The sequence below is a fragment of the Pyrus communis genome, chromosome 14, assembly GCF_041283825.1.
Source record: "Pyrus communis isolate YQ-2024b chromosome 14, ASM4128382v1, whole genome shotgun sequence".
Lineage (NCBI taxonomy): Eukaryota > Viridiplantae > Streptophyta > Magnoliopsida > Rosales > Rosaceae > Pyrus > Pyrus communis.
In genome coordinates, this window is record NC_142578.1 from 26,301,159 (window position 1) to 26,329,006 (window position 27,848).

The window sequence follows — 27,848 nt, forward strand, 5'->3', positions numbered from 1 at the left end:
CAAGTCCCAACCCAACTTCTCTCTCTCTCTCTTCCACAAAGCAGCAGAGCTCATTGCCAACTTCTCTCTCTCTCTCTTCCACAGAACAGCAGAGCTCATTGCCTATTGGAGTATCGGATCTCCATTGCTTCTCTGTAAGTTCCACTTCCACATGCAACTAGTTTCTTTTGACAAAAGGGAATTTATTAGTTTCCAGAAAGATGAAATGAAATACTTCACTCAGTTGTGATTCAGTTACCTCTCTCTCAGTTGTTGGGTTTCAGATTTTAGTTCCATTCAGTCACAAAAGAAAAAGGTCAGTGAAATTTACTTAGTGTTTTGGCGGGTAATAAGGAGCAACATGCATGTGTTGTGATTGTCACTTGAAGAAAACTAAACTTATTTAGTGTTTTTACTGTTTTTTTTACTGCTTAAAAAAGGGTTCTCTTTGATTCTGCATTTTGCTACAAGGTCCTTCTGATTCCTTTCTCTGGGATTAACTTAGGATGCAGCATTTTTTTGTTAATAAAAGTGGTAACTTTCTATAATTTCCACCATGCAACTAATCTTCCATTGGTGCTTGAATGCTTGAGGTTCATAATATTGTGATTCCATTGTTGCCTTATACTTTTCTTCAAATTTTGTTCATCTTTTAACTGTTTGATGTTCTAATTGTAGGCCTTTTTTATGTTTTCGAATTTCGTTTCACAATATTTCCATAGCTTATCCTCAAACTGGCTTTCTAATTGTGCATTACATTCTTCTGTAAATTTTTTTGGGAACAGAAAATGGCTGGGACTCCCATCTTCTTGATGGGGCTTCTTCTCTCATGTTTCTGCATAGCTATAGCAGAAGCAGAACACATAAGATATAAAGACCCCAAACAGCCATTGAATACTCGAATCAAGGATCTATTGAGCCGGATGACGTTGGAGGAAAAGATTGGCCAAATGGTGCAGATAGAACGCAGTGTTGCTTCGTCTGAGGTGATGAAGAAATACTTCATTGGTAATCATCACTCTTCCTTCTGTCCTGCCTGTGTATAAATTTATATACATGTGTAACTATAGAAAGAATGGAATGTATCACATATGCATATGCAGATTAGTTTGATTTAAGGAAGAAGAAATCTGTTTTGGGCAGGGAGTATATTAAGCGGGGGTGGGAGCGTTCCAGCACAAAAGGCTTCTCCAGAAGCTTGGATTAACATGGTGAATGATTTTCAAAACGGTTCTTTATCAACCCGGCTTGGAATTCCAATGATTTATGGTATCGATGCAGTTCATGGTCACAACAACGTCTACAAAGCAACAATCTTTCCGCACAATATTGGCCTTGGAGCTACCAGGCAAGTAGATTTGCCTTGAATACTAACATTTCGCTTAGTCTCTTTTGTCAACTTAGTCTCAGCGTTTTGAAATTGGGAGAGAAAAAAACAACCCTTCCTTTCTCTACAATTAAATGAAGAGTTCTACGATGTGACCATTGTCTTAAGTGTCTGGCAATTGATCAAGAATTTGACTGAAGCTTTCATTTTTCGTTGGTGCTGACAAATTAAAATTCCAAATACAAATAAAATTGTGTAAATATGTTCGAGTATATGATGATACTTTAACTAAATGGGATCAATTGAGAAATTTGTTTCTTCAGCTGTAAAATTTTAGTCCTCTTAGTAGTTCAAACTTTAAACCATAGAGTGAATGTATTAATGTCAACTTTCTCGTATTTAAAATCAACCAGGGATCCCGTACTTGTTAAGAGGATCGGAGCTGCAACCGCACTTGAAGCCAGAGCTACAGGCATTCCATATGTCTTCGCACCTTGTATAGCGGTAACTAAAATAAACTGTACATCTGATTAGTACCGACAGAAGCTACTTTAAGCTAAGTTGCACATCCTCTTAATTTTGTCTTTGCAGGTTTGCAGAGATCCAAGATGGGGTCGATGTTATGAAAGCTACAGTGAAGATCACAAAATTGTTCAAGCAATGACTGAGATCATACCTGGATTACAAGGGGAGTTACCAGCTAACTCTAGAAAGGGCATTCCTTTCGTAGGTGGAAAGTAAGGCCCAACATTTCTACCACATTATGAGAGTTTAAAAGGTCTTATTTTCATTTGGATAATGTGATTGTCCGGGTCCTCTAAAATTTTTGGTACTCTTTTCATACTGGTCCTGTGAAAGTTACAGTTTTGGAATATCTTGAAGTTTAACTTGGTTTTAGTTCTATTGGTCCACATACATCCAACAACATGCAATGCAAGTACTACTCGTTTTATTCTTCTCTTTCGCGTGCAGTGATGTTGGCTCTTTGATGAAGGAAGAGATGACGAGTGTGTTTAAGCACTTTCATTGAAAAATTGGTAGCTTTTTGTAGGAAAAAAGAGGGAAAGTGGTTGCCCAAGCATACTTTGGCACTAGGCTATTTACGGTGGTCACAAAGGCCACCTATAATCCCTATATTGTTGCATTTTGATTTGTCCGAAAGGGACATATTTACAACTGCAATTCTCGTGGCACATTAATTTACTGAAAGATCATCAATCATTGTCAAATTCCAAACAACATGATTGTGATCCAATTTACGAAGGTGTTTTGTTCATAATGTTCCGCCATTTCTGTTGGCAGTAAAAAGGTTGCAGCGTGTGCAAAGCATTATGTCGGTGATGGAGGAACAACCAGGGGCATCAATGAGAATAACACTGTGATAAACAGACATGGCTTGCTCAGTATCCACATGCCAGGCTACTATGACTCAATTATCAAGGGGGTTGCAACCATTATGGTATCTTACTCGAGCTGGAATGGAGTAAAGATGCATGCTAATCGTGATCTTGTTACCGGCTTCCTTAAGAACACTCTTCATTTCAGGGTAAAATCGACTCTCTGCTATTCTTTTCGGCCTTTTGTCCATTTTACAAAGTCTAATTAGAAGCTAAAAGCACTGTAAAACCTTGTGGACTATATCAGGGTTTCGTCATCTCAGATTGGGAGGGTATTGACAGGATCACGTCTCCACCTCATGCCAACTACTCATATTCAATTCAAGCAGGCATCAATGCTGGAATTGACATGGTAATTAACATCTCTGTTGCTTTCCTTTCTTAAGTTCCATAAACTTGATGATGTGTTTGGTTCTCTAATCCCTACTTAATTGCCTGTTACAGGTCATGGTTCCATACAACTATACGGAATTTATTGACGGACTATCCTCCCTGGTGAAAAATGGAATCATTCCCATGAGCAGAATTGATGATGCTGTGAAAAGAATTTTGCGGGTTAAGTTCGTCATGGGCTTATTTGAGGAACCGTTGGCTGATCGCAGCCTGGTCGACCAACTTGGCAGTAAGGTAGACGTTGGTAAATTTAACACCATTCTACAACAATGCAGGAAACTTAATCTGGTTTTTTGTATTACTATTTTCACAGGAACACAGAGAATTAGCTAGGGAAGCTGTGAGGAGATCTCTAGTGCTTCTAAAGAACGGAAAATCTGCTGATGAGCCGTTGCTACCCCTTCCAAAGAAGGCATCAAAAATACTTGTAGCTGGTAGTCATGCAGATAACCTTGGTTATCAGTGTGGTGGGTGGACCATTGAGTGGCAGGGCTTAAGTGGCAACAATCTCACCGAAGGTAAACAAAGATCCTTCTATTTTTGCTGTTATAAAACATAATATCCTCTTGATACATGTTTGTCTATGAAATCTGTCGGGACTCCGAAAAAACTGACCTATTAAACTCTGCATGAAACTTACTTTTCTAACTCCTTAACAGGTACCACAATTCTTAGTGCCATAAAGAACACAGTGGATCCTAAAACCAAAGTCGTGTACAAGGAGAATCCTGATGCTGACTTTGTGAAGTCGAATGATTTCTCATATGCCATCGTTGTGGTAGGGGAACACCCGTATGCAGAGACATTTGGTGACAGCCTAAACTTGACAATACCTGATCCTGGCCCGAGTACCATCACAAATGTTTGCGGTTCTGTGAAATGTGTTGTTATCGTCATCTCTGGCCGTCCTGTTGTGATCCAACCATATGTTCCCTTGATGGATGCTCTTGTTGCAGCTTGGCTTCCAGGAACGGAAGGGCAGGGCGTAGCTGATGTTTTATTTGGTGACTATGGCTTCACGGGCAAGCTTTCTCGAACCTGGTTCAAAACCGTTGATCAACTGCCGATGAATGTAGGAGACACACATTATGACCCTCTCTTCCCCTTTGGATATGGCGTCTCTACAACACCGGCCAATTCCAACTAGGAAACTATTTAGCGACTCGTCGTCAGTAATTTGCTCATGTCAGCTACTCTTCAATAATTAATAGAAATCATTTAACTAATCTTCAATACGTATGTCAGCTACACCTTGGCAACCGAGTATCAAAGCGTGGAAAGATTATTTAGTGTCATTATTTAAGTGGAGGGACACTTGAAAAAAAAAAAAAAAAAAAAAAAAAAAAAAAAACCCCTCGCTCAACTTGTCTAATAACTTATGGCGTACCGTTCTATGTTTCGGCTACATAGAAAAATCTCTCCAAAACGTGCCAATGTACACCCTAACTTCGCCCAATACATCTTGGCCGACGACGCTCGATTAACTCTCTTGCACCCTATTGTAAATTGAGAGTTTCAATATTCACACAAATCATAATAGTACAAGAGACCTAGACTGAGTAATGAGTATATGTACAAGAGGAAAAGAACCGAAACCTATGGCTCCTTAATTTACTCTTGGACCTAATCAGCTAGATACAATCCCTTGAAATAAGGGCAACAGATAACAAGAAGAATCCCTACATGCTAAAAAGGAGGACGCCATGCCTTGGACACTGATGCCATGCTGCACAGTGCACAGTGGGTGGATTCAAGCCTTAACTTTAGGTGACCTGACCTTTTTCTTCCAATACTCCCCCTCAAGCTAGATCAAAGGGATTGATTGACCCAAGCTTGAACAAAATGCGTTGAAGGGCAGTGAAAGACAACCCTTTGGTAAAAATATCCGCAAGTTGATCATGGCTTTGTGTGTAGTATGTGTGGATGCCTTTGGACTGAATTTGTGTGCGAACATACTGACAGTCAACCTCTATATGTTTCGTGCGTTCGTGAAAAACTGGATTTGATGCAATGTGCATCGCGGCCTGATTATCACAGTACATAGACATTGGTTGACAATGGGAGAAGCCTAAATCCAGGAGAAGACCCTTGAGCCAAATGAGTTCGCAGGTTGTAAAGGCCATGGCGCGATACTCAGCCTCGGCACTAGACCTTGCAACAATGCTTTGCTTCTTGCTTTTCCAGGTAACCAAATTACCTCCCACAAAGGTGTAGAAACCAGTGGTGGATTTACGATCAGTGGAGTTGCCTGCCTAATTAGCATTGGTATATCCAGAAATCTGTGTATGTCCATGATTTCTCATTAATATTCCGCATCCAACAGAGCCCTTTAAATAATGAAGGATGTGATGAACAATTTTGAGATGAACCATGGTTGGAGAATGCATGAATTGGCTAACAATACTCACGGCATAAGAGATGTCAAGACGTGTAATGGTCAGGTAGATGAGTTTGCCAACCATTCTTTAATAGTAGCTCAGATTAGTAACTTGATCACCATGAGGTTCCAGCTTGAGATTGGTATCCAAAGGTGTTCAAGCTAGCTTACAATTTGTCATTTCAGCTTCTTGAAGAAGATCAAGAACATATTTGCACTAATTGAGGAAGAAACCTTTACGAGAGTGTGCCATTTCAATTCCCAAAAAATATTTGAGATTGCCAAGATCTTTAATGGTAAATTTGTTGCTGAGATATTGTTTGAGGGAAGTGATTTCTGAAACGTTATCACCTATCACAATAAGATCATCCACATATATAAGCACCACCAATTTTCCCGTTGAGCTAGTTCGAACAAACATTGAGGAATCAGCATGACTCCTACAAAACCCAACTTGTTCAAGAACAAAACTAAGCTTAGCGTACCAAGCTTGAGGAGATTGTTTTAGGCCATAGATTGCTTTGTGAAGTTTGCACACCAAATCCGTGTCATTGGATTGAGAATAACCTGGAGGGAGTTTCATATAAACCTCTTCTTCAAGATCACCATGCAGGAAGGCATTCCTGATGTCCATTTGAAAAATAGGGCATGCATGATTAATGGCAACTGACAACAACACCCTAACTGTGTTCATTTTTCCAACCGGAGCAAATGTCTCCTTATAATCTACACCATAAGTTTGAGTGAACCCACAAGCCACCAAATGTGCTTTATGTCTCTCAATGGTGCCATCTGAATTAAACTTGGTCTTGTAGACCCAATGGCTTCCCACTGCTTTCTTACCCTTGGGAAGCTTGACAACCGTCCACGTGCCATTCTCATGGAGAGCTTGAAGTTCATCGGCCATGGCTTTTCTCCACTCAACATGGAGATTAGCCTCTTGAAAAGTTTGTGGCTCACAGACCCTAGTGATAATACTTAGAAACGCAGCATAAGTAGGTGAGAATTGATTATAATCAATGACATTAGTCAAGGGATACTTGGCTGTATAGGTTACATAATCAAGTAACCTAGGTGGTGGTTGTCTTTCTCGAGCAGGATTGCGACACACAACCTCGGGTTGAACTGAGGAATGAACTATTGAAGAAGCCTTAGGATTTGAACTGGTGGTACTAATAAGAGTGACGGAAACCTCAAGTGTTTCTTGTGCATTGGTGACATCTTGCATTTGTTGGGATATTGGCAATGCAGGAGCACTAGGAAGAAAAGTTGGCTCATCACAACCAGAATATGACATAGGAAAGCGGTCACGCAGGTGCTCCCCCTGCGGAGAATAGTTTATAGGTCGTGAGAAATAGGGAGTGCCTTCATCAAACTTGACATCCCTTGAAACCACCAGTTTTTGAGTTGTGGGGTTGTAGCATCGATACCCCTTTTGCGTGGATGAATAGCCTAGGAACACACATTTTGCAGCTCTAGGATCCAATTTGTCGTGGTTGGGAGCTTAAATATGAACAAAGCATGTACACCCAAAAACCCTCAAATCCTCCAAATTGAGTTTTCTTCCTTTCAAGACTTCGTAGGGTGATTTGAAGTCCAAAACTTTACTAGGCAATCTATTAATAAGATAAGTGGTTGTGAGCACTCCTTGTGACCAAAACTTCTTTGGGACATTCATATTGAACATAAGTGCTCTAGTTTTCTCAAGAAGATCCATATTCTTCCTTTCAGCTATCCCATTTTGTTGGGGTGTTCCAACACAACTTGTTTGGTGTAGAATGCCATGCATGCTCAAGTATTGTGACATGTTATGGGACATATGCTCGGTGCCATTGTCTGATCTTAAAACATGAATGTGTGAAGAAAATTGAGTGGTGACAAATTTATGAAAATCTTTAAAAACATTCACAACTTCACTTTTAAGTTTCAAAAGATACAACCAAGTGATCCTTGTGAAATCATCCACAAAGGTTACAAAATATTTGTATCCATCAAAGGATTCCAAAATGGGTCCCCAAATATCAGAATGCACGATTTCAAAAGGATTACTAGCTCTTGACATAGAAGAAGAAAATGGTAACCTAGCAAACTTAGACAAGTGACAAACATCACAAGGGTTTGTAATTTTACATAGGCTTGGGAACAAAGTGGACAAAACTCTTCCAGAGGGATGCGCTAGTCGCTGGTGCCAAAGTTGTTGTTCTTGTGCTATACTTGAATTAACTTGAAAGACTTTAGGTAGATAGTATAGACCATTTAAAAAGAAACCCTCACCAATCGTCTTCTTGGTGGCTAAGTCCTAAAAAATAACATTGTGAGGAGAGAAGATAGCAAGACACTTTAGTGAATTTGTGATTTTTCCAACAAATAAAAGTTGAAAAGGAAAGGAAGGTACGTCAAGAGCATCAGACTCTAGGTTGTTAGAGATCAAATTCATTTTTCCCTTTCCTAGAACTGGAGCACCTTTGCCATTGGCAACAGATACATGAGAATGACTTGGCAGTTTTTGAAAATCATGCAAGGTTGTAAATTTATTTGTTATATGATCAGTGGCACCTGAATTTGTAATCCAATAATCATGCATAGTACCAACTTTGAGTGCAGTTGAAAATGAGTTCAAGATACCTGAGATGTCTCTTGATGGTATGCGTTCATTTTTAGCCAAAAAACCTGCAAATTGTCCAAGTAGTGCGGTCTGATTGTTGTCACCATGGTTGATTGTCCCTTCATAGTCACTACTTCCTTGTTTCTTGTGAAGAAAGGCTGCAAATTCATTGATTAATGTAGTTGGATTGGAAGTGAAGCTTGATATCCTATTTGTAGACGAGGAGACTGCATGATCTTCATGGTTTGCATGATCTGCATGGCTTACATGGTTGGCTTTGAAAGGGGAATGATTGGATTTGAAAGGAGAATTTTGAGAGAATTTTGAGGGTCCTTCTGATCTCTTGGTAGCTTTGGTCTCAATTCCGGATGTAGAATCTAACACTAGTCCCTTGAATGTTGACCTGCATTACAATAGCTGCACTTTAAGTCTTTTTTTTCCCTTGTAGCTCTTTTCCTTGACACCCTTATGATTAGAAGCATAAGCCCTGACTTCTGGCATATTAGGCTTGGCTTCTATGTTCATGACCTTTTTGCGCACCTCCTTTTGTTGAATAGTAGCACAAACACTGGAGAATGAGGGCAGATCAGGATTCATTAAAATATGGCTTCGAAGATCTTCGAACTCAAAACTTAGACTTGCCAGAAACTGGAAGATTTTGTCTTCCTCAGCCCTCTTCATTAACACCGCAGTATCAATGGTGTGAGGACGATAGACATTCAATTCATTCCACATGGTTGTTAGCTTCCCAAGATGTTGCACGAAGGATTGTCCTTCTTGCTACAAGCCAGAAATATCTTTCTTCAGTTGGAAAATAGGAGCTGAGTTGTTCTGGTTTCCATACATTTCTTTGAGATTCTTCCAAAGATGCATGGATGACTCAGCATAACTGAAAATCTCAACAATTTTTCGCTCCATTGAGTTGAGCAGCCACGACATAACAAGTTGGTCCTTTCACAACCAAGCATTGTAGCTTGAATGAGAGATTTCAGGCATTGGAACGGCTCCATTGACATAGCCGAGTTTAGACCTTCCCCTAGAGCTAATGTAACAACCCTTTCCCAATGAAGATAATTAAACTCGTTTAAAAGCATTGAACTAAGACGTTGGTTTGGATTAACCTCAACATCAGAAAAAACTGAAGGTGGAGAAATATGGGAACTGTCTCCTTCAATGTTTATAGAACTTTCTTCGGCCATGGTTGTGGAATGAAGAACAGTTTAGAGAACTATCAGAAAGATATACAGAGACAGGCCTATTAGGGTCACTGCTCTGATACCATGTTGTAAATTGAGAGTTTCAATATTCACACAAATCATAATAGTACAAGAAACCTAGACTGAGTATATGTACAAGATGAAAAGAACCGAAACCTATGGCTCCTTAATTTACTCCTAGACCTAATCAGCTAGATACAATCCTTTGAAATAAGGGCAACAGATAACAAGAAGAATCCCAACATGCTAAAAAGGAGGACGCCATGCCCTGGACACTGATGCCATGCTGCACAGTGCACAGTGGGTGGATACAAGACTTAACTTTAGGTGACCTTAACTTTAGGTGACCTGACCTTTTTCTTCCAATACACCCCTTCTCGGAGAGTCCGTTAAATCTGTACGATTCACATGAGTTGCTCGAGTCCCAGAGTTGTCGGTTGTAATCCCCTATACTTATAAGTTACAAATTATCATAGGAGCTAATTTAAGCACCCTTGTTGCTCTGCCACGGCTTGAACACCGCCACCACAATGATTGCAACGATGATAAGAAGGAGAGTATCGCAATGCACATCCATTTCCTCGAATTCTATTGTAGCTTCTTGGGCTTCTGAAGAGCGGTATTCCCCTGCTGTACATGATCTACTGCACTTGATACCTGCGGAATGAAAGCACAACATACATGATCATCTACCCACGTGTGATACAAGAGTTGCAATCCACATCATGTTTTTTACAAATTAACTTCTGTTTTCTTTCGGGTTTGAACCTTTACGAAATTCAGGGGGTCATCATGCTTTGAGATTGTGGTAATTATCTGGGTTTCTATGTTGTCAAGCAACTCCCCTTGTGCATCGACCAGCACCGCCATATCCATAAATATCTGTGCATAAGAGCAACTCCAGCGTTGGAGCCCTCCCCCCTGGCAATACACTATTCAATCCACCTAATGAACAGTAATTGCCCTTAATGAACAGTAAGTAGCCCTGGCAATAGATTTTGCATCTCCACCGTTACACTTCTATAGCCCTGGCAATAGGCAATAAAATATTAGTATTTTTTTTATTTATAAAATTAATACAAAATAATTTTAAATGTAATATCGGATAAGATTTTTAATCGTTCTCGTTGCGCCACGTGTCATTATCCTAAGTATTATTAAATAATACAAAATAATACAATTATTGGTGATGGATTTCTGATAAGATTATTAACCAATCACGTCGCGCCACATGTCATAATCGGTTCACAATCTTTGAGGATAGATTTCCATCAGATTTTAAACGAATGACGGCATGCCACGTGTCATAATCTGTTAACAATCTTTGATGATAGATTTCCATCAGATTTTTAACGAATGACGGCATGCCACGTGGCATTATGCAGAACCTAATCCTTTCTGAATCCTCTATATAATCCACCATCCATCTTCACAAATCTCACACCAAAATTCTCAAGATCTCTATCATTATTCATAATTTCTGCTTCCTTATTCACAAAAATCAGTATCAATATTCATAGTTTCTGTTTCTTTCTTTCAATGTCTTCTTCTTCTTCCTCAAGGATGATGTGGGAATTGAATCAGGAAGAGGAAGACTTGTTTAACCAATCAGAATCAATGTTCAATCACCAGGGGGTAAGAAATGAGAGGGAAGAAGATGAGGAGCGTCAAATGAGAGATGACGAAGTAAGAAGGGGCAGAGCCTCACATTCCCGTCGAGTCATCCAAGCTGCGGCTCAGATCTGCAGGCCCAGCCGTTCCGGAAACCTTGATAGAAGCAGGCAACGACGAGGTATGGAACTCTTGGATGATTATTTTGTTCCTAATAGTGCATTCCCTGATACGTACTTTAGACGTCGTTTTAGAATAGAACGACATTTGTTCAACAAAATCATGATTGCTGTTTGCAACCATGATTCTTATTTTGTGCAAAAAAAAGATGTTTTTAGTGCTATGGGTCTACTGCCGGAGCAAAAAATTACTGCTGCCTTGCGGATGCTTGCATATGGAGCATCTGCAGACCAAGTGGATGAGATAACGAGGATGGGGCAATCAACCAAGTGGATGACATATATATATATATAAGTAACAAAGATAATGAAAATAAGTAAGAAGGCTTCAAGTTTAGTAAATAATGAAAATAATTAACAAATAAATAAATAAATAAATAAATATATATATATATATATATATATATATATATATATATGTCATGTTAATCATAACATGGGGCTAGAGTTCCAAGTTTAGTAAATAATTTTAACCTTAAATATACACATTTTTTTTTCTTAATGTAAGTGATATTATACATTAATTTTAATGAAAATAAGTAACAAATAAATAATACAAACAACATAATTATAATGTAACAAATAAATGTAACAAATAAGTAACAATAACATAATTATAATGTAACAAATTAATAATACAAACAACATAATTATAATGTAACAAACAACATAATTATAATGTAACAAATAAGTAACAATAAATAATAAATTTTGTACGTAACAAATAAATAATACAAACAATAAATAATAATATCTTGTTACCATATCCGAGTAATTTTCCCCACTTCGAATATTACTACTAGCTTGTGCCAAAGCGTCTCTCCACGTACTAAACGATTGGCTAAGTAATTTTCAACGACTGGACATCGATTCTTTGGTTCTTTTCCCACCAATTTTCTCAAGATAATTGGTATGAATAAGACTCCACATTTCTCGCAACTGCATCTCATTACCCGTAAGCGAACTATGAGTAACTTCAACCCAGCTAGTACACAACGCAACATCTTCAATAAGCGACCAATTCGTACCTGCACCAGTGGTCATTTTGTTGAAAAAAAATGGATTCAAACTTTGAGACAAAGAAAGGAATGTGATTGAAAGTAGTTGAGAAAATATGAAATTGTTGTGAAGGTAGATGATAATGAGAAGGTATTTATAGAAAAGTAAAAACAATTTTTTTTACATTTTTTTTCAGATTTTTCAGATATTTTTTTGAATTTTTTTGAATTTTTTACAATTTTTTTTAAATTTTTATTCAATTAATTAATCTCTGCCGTTGGATATAAAAAATTTGAATTCCAACGCTCCAGATTGTGCCACGTGTCACAACGGTAACTTTTCAGATTTTTTAAACTATTTTTTCATTTATTTTTTAATTTATAAAGCATTTTAATATCCACCGTTGATCTCAGATCGAACGGTGGATATTAAATCTGACACTTTTCTTTTTTTTTACTGTTGAGATCTAACGGTCCACATTAAGTGACCGTTAGGATCTAACGCACCGTGGGAAGCCACGTGGCTTCCCAACGGTAACTGACAAAACCCTTTTTTTTCTGATTATTGTGTCGGGACGCGCCCCCACGCGCGGGTGGGGTGCACGCGCCTGACACAAAAAAATTTAAATAATACGCTGACGCCACCCTGGCGTCAGCCTTGCGTCACTCCCACCTCGGGCTCAAGGGCTGGCAATCCCTCACGGGCCCTTTGCTCGGGCCTCCCCCTTCCACCGGGCTGCCTCACGCTGGAGGCCTACCACCGGCCCTCGGGCCTTTGTTTTGGAGACTGTCCCCCGAGCAATTTGCTACGGTGGGAATGCTCTAAGAGTTGGTGTTTAACATATAATATATACTCATGGCATAAAAAATACTTGTAGCTGGCAGTCATGCAGACAATCTTGGTTATCAGTGTGGTGGGTGGACCATGGAGTGGCAGGGAGTGAGTGGCAACAATTTCACTGAAGGTACATTTAGAGGAGGATTCATATAATATGATCAAAACCAATTTTATAAAATCTGGATAAAACATAATGTATTTGCAGACATGTTTGCCTATGAGATCTGTCATAGTACAAAATATTTACCTACTAAGCTTCGTATGGGGCTAATTTTTCTTCAACAGGTACCACAATTCTTACTGCCATAAAGAACTCAGTGAATCCTAAAACTGAAGTTGTCCACAAGGAGAATCCTGATGCTTTGTGAAGTTGAATGCTTTCTCGTATGCCATCGTTGTGGTAGGAGAACACCCTTATGCCGAGACAGTTGGTGACAGCTTAAATTTGACGATACCTGATCCTAGCCCGAGCACCATCACAAATGTTTGCGGGGCTGTGAAATGCGTTGTCATCATCCTCTCTGGTCCTCCTGTTGTGATTCAACCATTTGTTCCGCTGATTGACACTCTTGTCGCAACTTGGCTTCCAGGAACTGAAGGTCAAGGGGTGGCTGATGTTTTATTTGGTGACTACGACTTTACTGGCAAGCTTTCTAGAACCTGGTTCAAAACGGTTGATCAACTACCTATGAATGTTGGGGATGCACACTATGACCCTCTCTTCCCCTTTGGATTTGGGCTCACTACAACACCCAAAAAATCTAACTGAAAAAATCATGTAGCTACTCTTCCTTTTCGGTTTTGGTAGTTTATTTTGCTTTTAATGTGGATTTTTCCCTTCACTTCGTTATCCTGTTGTATTGCTTGCCAATGAAGGATTGGAACTGACAACCGTTTATTTAATAAGATAAGAGGCTCGAAGCGTTTCTTGACAAACGTTTGTTTAATAAAATTTCACTCTATGCTAATCCTTCAAAGGATAACTAGTCAATGACACTTCATAATGTGTTGCAAAAGATTAGCTCTTCAACCTTAATCCCAATCTATACCATCCACATCGTCTTCTGTAGCGCTGGCTTCGACATTACCAGTAATTGCTCGTACGTGTGTTCAGTTTCTTCTCTGGTGCTCAGATCAGAGCTATTGAGGGAGAGGACAATTCTTTTGGCTCAGATTAGGCGGCCGCCCCCCAATATATACACACCACAAACCCTTTGAGATTGGATATTTTACCCTGTTGAACAAGGTAACTCTCTTACCCATTTTTCTCTATGTCCTTCGAATTTTTTTTTAAATATTTTTATGCTGTTTGTTTCCTTTTCACATTGGAAATGCTATTTCATTTCCTTATTAACTTTTTTTGTTCATTAAATCAATCTTGAAGACGATATATTTATGTACAATCAAAATATATTGTAGGATCTAACTTTTTTTCTATGGACGCTCTGCGCGCCTGACATCATCCTTTATTAAGAGACTTCATTCGAAGTTATTGCTTGAGGTGCAAGTTATATATGTCTTTCTACAATCTATTAGGATTTCTCATTGCTAGTAGTGGCACAATCATAATTAATTAATTTTTTTTTTATCAAACGATAAATTTGTTAAATTAGATATTAGATTAGGACGTCGACGGGTTGGAACTCACGCCATGGTGTAAGGGCAACACTCTTCTCCACTGTTGTGTTATAAGGATTCAAATTTAGGTTATACAGAAAAATGAGCACAGTTTGTAGCTAATTCAACTGCACATGCAAGAAAGAGCACAACGTTTGAATTGCCTTTTATGTTTCTGTTGATTTTTCTGATTTGAATTGTAATACTTCTCATATCTAGAAAGCCTTATGGGAAGGCATATTTATACATAATACAAAGAAAGCTTCGGATGCAACAGCACACATGCACATGCAATTCCTTTCCTGCTGTCCATGAGTCAGCAACAAAGAAAGCTGAAAGCTTTACACCCTTGTTGTCCTTTACACCCTTGCTGTCTTGCTGTGCTGTGCTGTCTGTACACCCATGTGCTTTGAGTGCACACCCTTGCTGTATGCTTGCTGTGTTGTGCTGTCTGTACACCCATGTGCTTCTTCCAATACTCCCCCTCAAGATGGATCCAGTAGGTTGATGGATCCAAGCTTGGAGAGGAGTCTTTGAAACTGATGAGAAGCCAGAGGTTTGGTGAATATATCAGCCAGCTGATCGAAGCTTTTTACATAATGTGTCTGAATCACCTGCGACTATACTTGTTCACGGACATAGTGACAGTCAACTTCAATATGCTTCGTCCTCTCGTGAAAGACGGGGTTTGATGCTATGTGCATGGCAACCTGGTTGTCACAAAATAAGGTCATTGGTTGAGTTGTGAACACACCTAAGTCACATAAAAGTCCTTTTAGCCATATCAGCTCACATGCAGTTGAGGCCATTGCACGATATTCAGCTTCGGCACTTGATCTTGCGATGACAGTTTGTTTCTTGCTCTTCCACGTGACCAAGTTTCCACCAACAAAGGTACAATAACCAGTGGTGGACTTGCGATCGATTGCATTTCCTGCCCAATCAGCATCACAGTACCCTATGATTTGAGTGTTGTCATTCTTTGCCATGAGGATGCCACGACCAACAGACCCTTTTAAGTACCGTAAGATTCTTTTGACAAGGTTCAGATGCTCGATGGTGGGAGAGTGCATGAACTGACTGGCAATACTTACTGAATGTGAGATGTCTGGTCTAGTGATCGTTAGGTAGATCAGCTTGCCGACAAGCCTCTGATATAAGCTGATATCCGAGAGTGGCGTGTCTCCCAAGTCAAGCTTGAGCTTGCTATTAAGAGGGGTAAGTGCAGGCTTGGCATCACTCATATTGGCATCTTTAAGTAGGTCCATGACGTACTTTCGTTGATTAAGAAATAGTCCCTTGTAAGAAGATGCCATTTCGATTCCAAGAAAATACTTCAACACCCCAAGATCTTTAACCGCAAATTGTTGTTGAAGTGACTATTTGAGTGTGGTGATTTCAGCAGCATTATCACCTGTTATTATTAAGTCATCCACATATATCAACACAACTAATTTGCTTGCAGCTCTTGTGCGAACAAATAATGATGAATCTGCATTACTCCTTTTGAAACCAATGTTATGAAGAACGGTACTTAGTTTTGCATACCAAGCACGTGGTGATTGCTTCAGTCCATAAATTGACTTATGTAACTTACACACCAAATTAGGCTCTTGGCTTTGTGGGTGTCCTGGTGGCAATCTCATATAGACTTCTTCTTCAAGATCACCATGTAGAAAAGCGTTCTTCACGTCCATTTGATACATAGACCAACCTTTATTGACGGCAACAGACAATAGAACCCTTACTGAGTTCATTTTTGCAACAGGAGCAAATGTTTCCTTGTAATCCACCTCAAATGTTTGAGTGAATCCTCGAGCCACCAGCCTGGCTTTATGCCTCTCAATCGAACCATCAGAATTAAACTTGATCTTATAGATCCACTTACAGCCCACTGCCTTCTTTCCTTGTGGAAGTTTGGTGATGCTCCAGGTTTTGTGTTGGTCTAGTGCTTTGAGTTCATCTCTCATTGCTTCTTTCCACACAACTTGATTATTAGCCTCATAAAAGTTTTGAGGCTCACTGTGACTTGAAATGTTGTTAAGAAAGGCAGCATGAGATGGAGTTACCTTTTGATACGACAGTCAATTTGAAATTGGATGCCTCGGTTTATATGTGACAAAATCTTGAAACCTTGTGGGAGGTTGTCTATCACGCCGAGGATTGCGTCGAGGTACTAGGAGGTTTGTCTCATCCTCGTTCAAATTGTCATCCACACCTTGAGGATTTTCTATGTTGCCGTTGTCATCATCATGCACCGAATCATCATCATGCACAGAATTATCAGGATGAGTACCTTCATTATTGACTTCAATGGGAGGTGTAGAAGTACAGATTCTTGGTAGAGGAATTAGGTCTAAGATGCACTCCCCCTGACTTGTGGCTTCATGTGATTTGCTGAAAAAAGGGTTAGCTTCATGGAATCGTACATCTTTAGATACAATTATTTTTCTTAGTTGAGGATCATAGCACTTATATCCTTTTTGTGTTGATGAATAACCAAGAAAAATACATTTGAGAGCTCTAGGGTCCAACTTATCTCGATGGTGTGACTGTATATGAACAAAACAGACACAGCCAAAGACTCTAAGATGTGAAAGGTCGATTTTTCTTCCTTTCATGACTTCAAGTGGAGATTTAAACCCTAAGACTCGGTTAGGAAGTCTATTGATGATGTACACAGCCGCCATGACTCCTTGTGACCAAAATCTCTTTGGTACGTTCATTTGTAACATTAATGCTCTCGTTTTTTCCAGAATGTCACGATTTTTCCTTTCAGCTACACCATTTTGTTGAGGTGTGCCGACACAACTTGTTTGATGCATGATACCATGCTTGCTCAAATATAATGACATGATATGGGACATATATTCGGTGCCATTGTCAGATCTTAAGGTTTGAATTTGAGAGGAAAAATGGTTCTTAACAAGATTGTGAAAATCCTTAAAAACTTCAATCACTTCACTCTTAGACTTTAAAAGGTACAACCATGTGGCTCTAGAGAAATCATCGACAAAAGTTACATAATACTTATAACCATCAAAAGATTCAAACGTTGGTCCCCATACATCTGAGTGAACTAGTTCGAAAACTTTACTAGTCCTAGATAAGGATGAGGTAAAAGGCAATCTGGTGGCTTTAGACAAATGACATGTTTCACACGAAATTAAATCATTACCTAAGTTTGGAAACAAGGAAGACAAAACAGGTTGGGAAGGATGAGCTAAACGTTGATGCCACAATTGACTATCTTGGGATGGACTGGACTTGGCTTGAAATCCTCTGGGACTGTTTTTTGATATGTAATAGAGGCCATCAAGGTAAAACCCTTCACCAATCGTCTTCTTGGTGAGGCAATCCTGAAAAATGACATTGTGAGGAGAGAAAATGGCCAAACAATTTAAGGTATTGGTGATTTTTCCCACAGATAGAAGTTGAAATGGAAAAGAAGGAACAAATAAGGCTACTGACTCAATTTTGTCCGATATTAAGTTGATATTTCCCTTCCCTAAAACCTTAGAACTCTCACCATTGGCAGTTGAGACTTGAGACGGTTTTGAAAATTTTTCAAACTTGTGAAACTTAGAAACATGGTTGGTCATATGATCTGTGGCACCCGAATCAACAATCCACAAATCATGCATCATATTTACATTAAGAGCAGTTTTAAAAGCAGTCATGATACCTTGCATGTCATATTGGGCCATGTGTTGTGTTTCTGTCAGAAATCCAGAAAACTTGCCTAGCAAAGCTATTGAACTTCCATCTTCAAAGCCGACCGTTTGGTCACTCTTAATCCTTTCTTTCTTGCTTTGAAGATACACTGCAAACTCATTTATGAGTGCAGCTTGATTTGCAGTGAAGCTCTTGAGTGCATCAGACCTATGAGAGGTTGAGGTAGTTGCATTGTTGGCTCTATGTGGTGCACAGTTCAGTCTTTGTGAGCCCTTGTTATCCTTCATGAACTCTGGCTTTAATTCTGGATGTAAAATCCAGCATGTCTCCTTAACGTGACCAGTATAGTTGCAGTGTTGGCACTTTAAGTGTGGATTCTTCACTTTGTATTTTCTTTCGTTGGCTAGATAAGCCCTTGCTTCAGTTACACTGGTCTTTGTGCCAGTGTTCATGACTTTCCTTCGTACTTCTTCACGTTGGATTGTTGCACATACGCTGGTGAAGGAAGGTAGTTCGGGGTTCATGACTATGTGGCTTCGTAGGTCTTCGTATCCTGGATCGAGACTTGACAAGAGTTGGAATATCTTGTCTTCTTCTGCCCTTTTTAGTAGTAAAGACGCCTCAGTTGTGTGAGGCCGATACATTTCCAGCTCATTCCACATGCTCTTCATGCTGCCTAGAAGTTGAACAAAGGGCTTTCCTTCTTGTTGTATGTTGGAAATGTTCTTCTTCAATTGAAACACACGTGCAGCATTGTTCTGGCTGCCATACATTTCCTTGACTGTCTGCCATAGTTTGAATGATGATTCAGAATAACTGAATATTTCAGCTAGTTTACGTTCCATGGAATTTAGGAGCCATGACATAACTAGCTGATCCTTGCAAAGCCAGATTTCATAAGTTGGTGAAGAAACATCAGGAACTTCGATGCTTCCATTTATGAACCCTAGCTTGGACCTTCCACCTAGGGCAAGACTCACTGCTCTTGACCAAGGTAAGTAATTAAACTCATTTAACAAGACCGAGCTTAATCTTTGATTTGGATTGACATCCACCTCAGACACGGTTGAGGAGGAAGGTATCTGGGAATCTCCAAACGAATAAGAATTTTCTTCCGCCATATAAAGACCTATAAGAATAAAGAAAGAATTTTTTTCCTCTTTTTTATTTTTTTTTTATTTTTTATTTTTATATATATATAAAAAAAAAAAACAAATTCACCAATCCACCAGCAAACCCAATCAAAAGACTTTATTGCTTCAATTGCTTCTTCTGCTCTATCCTGTTGCTTTCATAAAGAGGAGGAACAAGACCCACACTCTGTGTGCAGTGCGGCCGCCGCAGCTTCCACCTCCAGAAGAGTCGCTGCTCCGCCTGCGCCTACCCTGCTGAGGAATGTGCCGAGGAGGTTCAAGAGCGGCTTCCTTAAAGGTACACAGGCTGCTCCAAGGAGCAAGGGAGCTGCTGCTGCTTCCTCATAAGTTTTCTGAGCCCACTGAACTCAAACCTGTTTGGATTTTTGTTTCGAATTTTGTTTACTTGTCTTGATTCGCAGCCGCCGACCACCTCTCCAGTGGGTCTCCAATCAAACACTTGGCGACAAAGTCCCTGCCTTGCTGCGAGAGAGAGCTTGGTATCTCCGGTGCATCGCCGGAAAACCCGATTCGGTACAGCGCCGATACCGGGTCGCAAACGTCGGATACCACAGTCTGAGTATTACAGAGACACTGTTGCTATTGGAGCTTTCTCTGCAGAAGCAGCAAGCTGTGCAGAGGCAGCAGCAAGAAGCTTTGCAGAGACAGGTTATTTTTCCTGCTCTGATACCATGTTGATTTTTCTGATTTGAATTGTAATACTTCTCATATCTAGAAAGCCTTATGGGAAGTCATATTTATACATAATACAAAGAAAGCTTCGGATGCAACAGCACACATGCACATGCAATTCCTTTCCTGCTGTCCATGAGTCAGCAACAAAGAAAGCTGAAAGCTTTACACCCTTGCTGTCCTTTACACCCTTGCTGTCTTGTTGTGCTGTGCTGTCTGTACACCCATGTGCTTTGAGTGCACACCCTTGCTGTATGCTTGCTGTGCTGTGCTGTCTGTACACCCATGTGCTTCTTCCAATAGTTTCCCTCCTTTTTCCTTATATATCTCGAAACGGTAAAGATCCACATTTCCACTTGGGGTTTCTTGCAACAGAGTTGTCCCCAGAATGTTTGATTTCGAAACAACTAGTCCTTCCATGCATACAGAAGATCATATGAGCCAGTATAGCCGTTGAACCTGCACGGTCCGTTCACTTGTATCCGCCATAAACAAACGCCGTCGTCTAGTACACAACCTCCATCCCTTCCTTGGTCGTATATATCGAAATGGTGAAATTGGCTCGGCCACTCAAAGCTGCAATAAAATAGCGTGGTCCGCCATATGTTTGGATGGAACTTAAATTCGTAGGAGTCGGCAAGGGGGACGGCATGGACACCAAGGTCATCGTCTTTGGATTTGCAGTGAACTTTCAGCGGCGAGTCGCCCCATTGATCCCACAAATAATTTTCGATCACAACAGTTACTGCATCAGACATAATTAGAATCAACATAAGCAGCATTAGCAGCAGTGCATTTCTTGCGAAGAAGGCCATGACTAGTTTGCACTTTGCATCGTTATGTAGAGTAGTGTTTATATAGCCAGCTAGGTTGGGTTTCGTGTCACGTATGAAAGTGCTTGATTTGCATAGCTAAAATGTGCATGCAGTTTGGCCTCAAGATACGTACAATGCGTGACGAATGAAGAAGCTATAATCACAACGAATTCGATCGTGACAAATAATATATATGAAAATTTCCAATTGGTCGATCACTTTGCTAGCTGCTTGTTTAAAGGAAAATCAAACAAACCATTGTTGTTTTTTTGTTTTTTGTTTTTTGTTTTTTTCTTCTGGAAAAAAAAAATTGAATTGGTTGTGTTTCTTTTCTGGATGCTATGTATTTCCTTGATTAAGTGTGTTAATTAGTTGTTTATATACAAGTGCAACATCAGGAGAGATGATTCGGCTACCGAAAAAAGCAATAATCCAAACCAATTCAAGTCATCCAATACGTAATATTTATTGTCTTCCATACAAATTTAGGTATAATGAAGGAAAAGCATGCACTTGAAGTGTTTCCTGGAAGAATCACATAAATAGTGTTTTTGAAACCCAAAAATAATTTCACCAAAAGTTCTTCCAGTCACTTTAAAAGCACTTCCAAACAAGATTTTTTATTTTTTTATCTCTTTCTCTTTTATGTTTTTTCATTCATTAGAAATTGGTAAGGAAATGAAAAAGTTCCAGATCCAAATTAAGACACGCTATTAAATGATCGTATCATTTAATGTTACGTAGAATGGAATAATTTTCTCAGTTCTTGATGATTGATGGGTTTTTAGAGTACACAAATTTAAAGAGAAAATAATTGTTTTTGCTATTTTCATGTAAATTTATAATTTTATATTGAAATCGAGTAGGGATTTGGGAATACCCAGCAAGAGGAGAGAAGACTCTAATTCAAAAGGGTATTCTCTCTCTCTCTCTCTCGTGCGGCCTCCCTCAATCTCATCGCTTTCCCTCAATTTCTAAAACCCCACTAGGCGTTTTCAAGCGATATCGATCTCTGTAAAGCAATACATGCGTGTGTAGTGTAAGGTTCTAATTTGTGGATGAGGCAGGAAGCAAAAAACAAAAGTCAAAAGTTGGAACAATTGTTTCTTTCTTTTTGGAGGTGATGGGAAGAAGTTGGAATAATAGTCAACAAACAAAACCACCAGTTTTATTGCCAGTGGAGTCTTCTTAATACACCTACACCAGCTGCATCACTACTGCGGATGCTAATCTCACCGATTAAGTAAAGATAAGCATGATGAATTACGAGTCCATCCATGAAAGCGAAATGAAAAGCAAATGAACAAATTTGGATTCCAGTAAAACTCTCTGCGTCACGTTTCTCCGCCCGCTATCGAATTGACAAATATATCATCACATCCAAATTTTCAGTCAACCTGCACCTAATTTTTTTTGGATAAATTACACAAAACTACCTCAACTATTGGTCTCACAATATTATCATACCTCATCTTTTAAAATTGACAATGTCATACCTCATCTTTAGAATTTGATCTAATGTTATACCTTCCGTTAGCTTGGCGTAAATTTCTCAGTTAAATGATGACGTGACTTGATCCAAGACCCATTTTCTATTAAAAAAATTACTAAAATATTATTAAAAACTAAAAAAAATCATTTAATATTTTTTAAATATTAAAATAATAAAGAAAAGTTAAAAATTAAAAACAAAAAAAAGCCTCAGTTCGTTCCCTTGCCCCCCCCCTCCCCTCTCTTCTCCCCATCTTCATCTTGTTCCCCACTTCCTGCAACCCAGAAAAAAAAAAAAAAAAAAAAACCAATTTGCCTCACCCACCCTCAGTTTGTCTTCCCCCTTCCCCACCCTCCCCCCCATCCCCTCTTCTCCCCGCACCCACCCTCGCATCCACCCTCCGCACCCACCCTCGCATCCATCCTCTTCCCTCCACCCCCATTTCTCCGTGCCCAGGTTCTCAACCCACGGAATCGGCTTGGCGAAGGTTTCCCGATTCCACCTCAACGGGATCTGGGTTTTTTTCTGTGTTTTTTTTTTTTTTTTTTGGGTTGCAGGTAGTGGGTGCGAAGGGTTTAGGGAAGACAAGAGGGGGGAAGAAAGGAAGGGGGGTCGGGGAAGATGAAAATGGGTTTTTTTTTTTCTTTTTTCTCTTTTTTTGGTTGCAGGTTGGGCTCAGGTGGGGGAGAAGAGGGGGTTTTGGGGGGGGGGGGGAAGACAAACTGAGGGTGGGTGGGGAGAAGAAAGAGAAGGGTGGGGGAAGGGGACGAATTGAGGGTTTTTTTTTTTTTTTTTTTTCAACTTTTCTTTATTATTTTAATATTAAAAAAATATTAAATGATTTTTTTTATTTTTTAATAGTATTTTTTTTATTTCTTAATAGAAAGTGGGTCTCGGATCAAGCAACGTCAACATTTAACTGAGAAATTCATGCCAAGCTAACAGAAGGTATGACATTGGACCAAATTCTAAAGATAAGGTATGGTATTGTCAATTTTAAAAGATGAGGTATAATAGTGTTGTGAGATCCATAGTTGAGGTAGTTTTTTATCATTTACCTTTTTTTTTCTATAAAGTTCCACTTTCTGCCACGCATTGCTTTCCAAATCCCAGGTCCCAACCCAACTTCTCTTTCTCTTCCACAAAGCAGCAGAGTTCATTGCCAACCTCCCTCTCCCTCTCTTCCACAGACCAGCAGAGCTCATTGCCTATTGGAGTATCGGGTCTCCATTGCTTCTCTGTAAGTTCCACTTCCACATGCAACTAGTTTCTTTTGACAAATGGCAATTTATTAGTTTCCAGAAAGATGAAATGAAATACTTCACTTAGTAGTGATTCAGTTACCTCTCTCTCAGTTGTTGGGTTTCAGATTTTAGTTCCATTCAGTCACAAAAGAAAAAGGTCAGTGAAATTTATTTAGTGTTTGGGCGGGTAATAAGGAGCAACATGCATGTGTTGTGATTGTCACTTGAAGAAAACTAAACTTTTTTTACTGTTTTTTTTTTATTGCTTGAAAAAGGGTTCTCTTTGATTCTGCATTTTGCTACAAGGTCCTTCTGATTCCTTTCTCTGGGATTAACTTAGGGTGCAGCATTTTTTGTTAATAGAAGTGGTAACTTTGTATAATTTCCACCATGCAACTAATCTTCCATTGGTGCTTGAATGCTTGAGGTTCATAATATTGTGATTCCTTTCCATTGTTGTCTTATACTTTTCTTCAAATTTTGTTCATCTTTTAACTGTTAGATGTTCTAATTTTAGGCCTTTTTTATGTTTTCGAATTTCGGTTCACAATGTTTCCATAGCTCATACTCAAACTGGCTTTCTAATTGTGCATTACATTCTTCTGTAAATTTTTTTGGGAACAGAAAATGGCTGGAACTCCCATCTTCTTGATGGGGCTTCTTCTCTCATGTTTCTACATAGCTATAGCAGAAGCAGAGCACATAAGATATAAAGACCCCAAACAGCCGCTGAATACTCGAATCAAGGATCTATTGAGCCGGATGACGTTGGAGGAAAAGATTGGCCAAATGGTGCAGATAGAACGCAGTGTTGCTTCGTCTGAGGTGATGAAGAAATACTTCATTGGTAATCATCACTCTTCTTTCTGTCCTGCCTGTGTATAAATTATATATACATGTGTAACTACAGAAAGAATGGAATATATCACATATGCATATACAGATCAGTTAGATTTAAGGAAGAAGAAATTAATCTGTATTGGGCAGGGAGTATATTAAGCGGGGGTGGGAGCGTTCCAGCACAAAAGGCTTCTCCAGAAGCTTGGATTAACATGGTGAATGATTTTCAAGAAGGTTCTTTATCAACCCGGCTTGGAATTCCAATGATTTATGGTATCGATGCAGTTCATGGCCACAACAACGTCTACAAAGCAACAATCTTTCCGCACAATATTGGCCTTGGAGCTACCAGGCAAGTAGATTTTCCTTGAATACTAACATTTCGCTTGGTCTCTTTTGTCAACCTAGTCTCAGCGTTTTGAATTTGGGAGCTAAAAAAACAACCTTTCCTTTCTCTACAATTAAATGAAGAGTTCTACGATGTGTTAATTGTCTTATGTGTATTAATGTCAACTTCCTCGTATTTAAAATCAACCAGGGATCCCGTACTTGTTAAGAGGATCGGAGTTGCAACCGCACTTGAAGCTAGAGCTACAGGCATTCCATATGTCTTTGCACCTTGTATAGCGGTAACTAAAATAAACTGTACATCTGATTAGTACCGACAGAAGTTACTTTAAGCTAAGTAGTACTTCCTCTTAATTTTGTCTTTGCAGGTTTGCAGAGATCCAAGATGGGGTCGATGTTATGAAAGCTACAGTGAAGATCACAAAATTGTTCAAGCAATGACTGAGATCATACCTGGATTACAAGGGGAGTTACCAGCTAACTCTAGAAAGGGCATTCCTTTCGTAGGTGGAAAGTAAGGCCCAACATTTCTACCACATTATCAGAGTTTAAAAGGTCTTATTCTCATTTGCGTAATGTGATTGTCGGCGTCCTCAAAAAATTTTGGTACTCTTTTCATAATGGTCCTGTGAAAGCTACAGTTTTGGAATATCTTGAAGTTTAACTTGGTTTTAGTTCTATTGGTCCACATAAATCCAACAACATGTAATGCAAGTACTAGTCATTTTATTCTTCTCTTTCGCATGCAGTGATGTTGGCTCTTTGAGTGTGTTTAAGCACTTTCATTGAAAAATTGGTAGCTTTTTGTAGGAAAAAAGAGGGAAAGTGGTTGTCCAAGCATACTTTGGCACTAGGCTATTTACGGTGGTCACAAAGGCCACCTATAACCCCTATATTGTTGCATTTTGATTTGTCCAAGAGGGACATATTTACAACTGCAATTCTTGTGGCACGTTAATTTACTGAAAGATCATCAATCATTGTCAAATTCCAAACAACACGATTGTGATCCAATTTAAGAAGGTGTTTTGTTCATAATGTTCCACCATTTCTGTTGGCAGTAAAAAGGTTGCAGCGTGTGCAAAGCATTATGTCGGTGATGGAGGAACAACCAAGGGCATCAATGAGAATAACACTGTGATAAACAGACACGGCTTGCTCAGTATCCACATGCCAGGCTATTATGACTCAATTATCAAAGGGGTTGCAACTATTATGGTATCTTACTCGAGCTGGAATGGAGTAAAGATGCATGCTAATCATGATCTTGTTTCCGGCTTCCTTAAGAACACTCTTCATTTCAGGGTAAAATCGACTCTCTGCTATTCTTTTCAGCCTTTTGTCCATTTTACAAAGTCTAATTAGAAGCTAAAAGCACTGTGAAACCTTGTGGACTATATCAGGGTTTTGTCATCTCAGATTGGGAGGGTATTGACAGGATCACGTCTCCACCTCATGCCAACTACTCAAATTCAATTCAAGCAGGCATCAATGCTGGAATTGACATGGTAATTAACATCTCTGTTGCTTTCCTTTCTTAAGTTCCATAAACTTGATGATGTGCTTGGTTTTCTAATCCCTACTTAATTGCCTGTTACAGGTCATGGTTCCATACAACTATACGGAATTTATTGATGGACTAACCTCCCTGGTGAAAAATGGAATCATTCCCATGAGCAGAATTGATGATGCTGTAAAGAGAATTTTGCGGGTTAAGTTCGTCATGGGCTTATTTGAGGAACCGTTGGCTGATCACAGCCTGGTCGACCAACTTGGCAGTAAGGTAGACGTTGGTAAATTTAACACCATTCTACAACAATGCAGGAAACTTAATCTGGTTTTTTGTATTACTATTTTCACAGGAACACAGAGAATTAGCTAGGGAAGCTGTGAGGAGATCTCTAGTGCTTCTAAAGAACGGAAAATCTGCTGATGAGCCGTTGCTACCCCTTCCAAAGAAGGCATCAAAAATACTTGTAGCTGGTAGTCATGCAGATAACCTTGGTTATCAGTGTGGTGGGTGGACCATTGAGTGGCAGGGCTTAAGTGGCAACAATCTCACCGAAGGTAAACAAAGATCCTTCTATTTTTGCTGTTATAAAACATAATATCCTCTTGATACATGTTTGCCTATGAAATCTGTCGGGACTCTGAAAAAACTGACCTATTAAACTCTGAATGAAACTTATTTTTCTAACTCTTTAACAGGTACCACAATTCTTAGTGCCATAAAGAACACAGTGGATCCTAAAACCAAAGTCGTGTACAAGGAGAATCCTGATGCTGACTTTGTGAAGTCGAATGATTTCTCATATGCCGTCGTTGTGGTAGGGGAACACCCGTATGTAGAGACATTTGGTGACAGCCTAAACTTGACAATACCTGATCCTGGCCCGAGCACCATCACAAATGTTTGCGGTTCTGTGAAATGTGTTGTTATCGTCATCTCTGGCCGTCCTGTTGTGATCCAACCATATGTTCCCTTGATGGATGCTCTTGTTGCAGCTTGGCTTCCAGGAACGGAAGGGCAGGGCGTAGCTGATGTTTTGTTTGGTGACCATGGCTTCACGGGTAAGCTTTCTCGAACCTGGTTCAAAACCGTTGATCAGCTGCCGATGAATGTAAGAGACGCACATTATGACCCTCTCTTCCCCTTTGGATATGGCCTCACTACGACACCGGCCAATTCCAACTAGGAAACTATTTAGCGACTCGTCGTCAGTAATTTGCTCATGTCAGCTACTCTTCAATAATTAATAGAAATCATTTAACTAGTCTTCAATAAGTATGTCAGCTACACTTTGGCAACCGAGCATCAAAGCGTGGAGAGATTATTTAGTGTCATTATACAAGTGGAGGGACACTTGGAAAATACACTTCCCTCTACTTGTATAATAACTTATGATGTAACACTCCATGTTTCGACCACATTGAAAAATCTCTCCAAAGCATGCCAATGCGCACCCTAACTTCGCCCTATACATCTTGGCCGACAACGCTCGATTAACTCTCTTACACCCTTCTCGGAGAGTCCGTTAAATCCGTACAACATATCAACGGGACTATCTCC

General features: G+C 39.5%; 2 protein-coding genes across 7 annotated transcripts; both read left to right on the forward strand.

Annotated features, from left to right (window-relative positions):
- On the forward strand, positions 1 to 4,322 carry LOC137713561 (uncharacterized). 2 transcript variants are annotated; one of them, XM_088684802.1, is made up of 10 exons: positions 1 to 134; positions 765 to 987; positions 1,123 to 1,327; positions 1,720 to 1,810; positions 1,898 to 2,043; positions 2,609 to 2,852; positions 2,951 to 3,055; positions 3,148 to 3,330; positions 3,410 to 3,614; positions 3,756 to 4,322. In XM_088684802.1, the coding sequence occupies exons 2-10, from the start codon at positions 768 to 770 to the stop codon at positions 4,241 to 4,243; spliced, it is 1,887 nt and encodes a 628-aa protein (XP_088540928.1). In that variant the 5' UTR covers positions 1 to 134; positions 765 to 767; the 3' UTR covers positions 4,244 to 4,322. The 2 variants fall into 2 exon arrangements, with proteins under 2 accessions (XP_088540928.1, XP_088540929.1); XM_088684803.1 differs by lacking the exon at positions 1 to 134 and adding an exon at positions 206 to 295.
- Positions 4,323 to 22,597: 18,275 nt separating this feature from the next.
- On the forward strand, positions 22,598 to 27,552 carry LOC137712549 (uncharacterized). 5 transcript variants are annotated; one of them, XM_088684083.1, is made up of 12 exons: positions 22,598 to 22,833; positions 23,230 to 23,325; positions 23,423 to 23,586; positions 24,215 to 24,437; positions 24,578 to 24,782; positions 24,969 to 25,059; positions 25,147 to 25,292; positions 25,840 to 26,083; positions 26,182 to 26,286; positions 26,379 to 26,561; positions 26,641 to 26,845; positions 26,987 to 27,552. In XM_088684083.1, the coding sequence occupies exons 4-12, from the start codon at positions 24,218 to 24,220 to the stop codon at positions 27,472 to 27,474; spliced, it is 1,887 nt and encodes a 628-aa protein (XP_088540209.1). In that variant the 5' UTR covers positions 22,598 to 22,833; positions 23,230 to 23,325; positions 23,423 to 23,586; positions 24,215 to 24,217; the 3' UTR covers positions 27,475 to 27,552. The 5 variants fall into 5 exon arrangements, with proteins under 5 accessions (XP_088540209.1, XP_068307730.2, XP_088540211.1 ...); XM_068451629.2 differs by having other exon boundaries at positions 23,230 to 23,294; positions 23,497 to 23,586; XM_088684085.1 differs by lacking the exon at positions 22,598 to 22,833 and adding an exon at positions 23,702 to 23,747 and having other exon boundaries at positions 23,185 to 23,325.
- The last annotated feature ends 296 nt before the right edge of the window (positions 27,553 to 27,848 follow it).

Coding starts and splice junctions, on each gene's coding strand:
- LOC137713561 (XM_088684802.1), top strand. CDS start 768: ATGGCTGGGACTCCCATCTTCTTGATGGGGCTTCTTCTCTCATGTTTC. Junction 1,328..1,719: donor ATTGGCCTTGGAGCTACCAG/GCAAGTAGATTT, acceptor AAAATCAACCAG/GGATCCCGTACTTGTTAAGA. Junction 1,811..1,897: donor TCTTCGCACCTTGTATAGCG/GTAACTAAAATA, acceptor TTGTCTTTGCAG/GTTTGCAGAGATCCAAGATG.
- LOC137712549 (XM_068451627.2), top strand. CDS start 23,350: ATGAGGTATAATAGTGTTGTGAGATCCATAGTTGAGGTAGTTTTTTAT. Junction 25,293..25,839: donor ATTCCTTTCGTAGGTGGAAA/GTAAGGCCCAAC, acceptor TTCTGTTGGCAG/TAAAAAGGTTGCAGCGTGTG. Junction 26,562..26,640: donor TCGACCAACTTGGCAGTAAG/GTAGACGTTGGT, acceptor CTATTTTCACAG/GAACACAGAGAATTAGCTAG.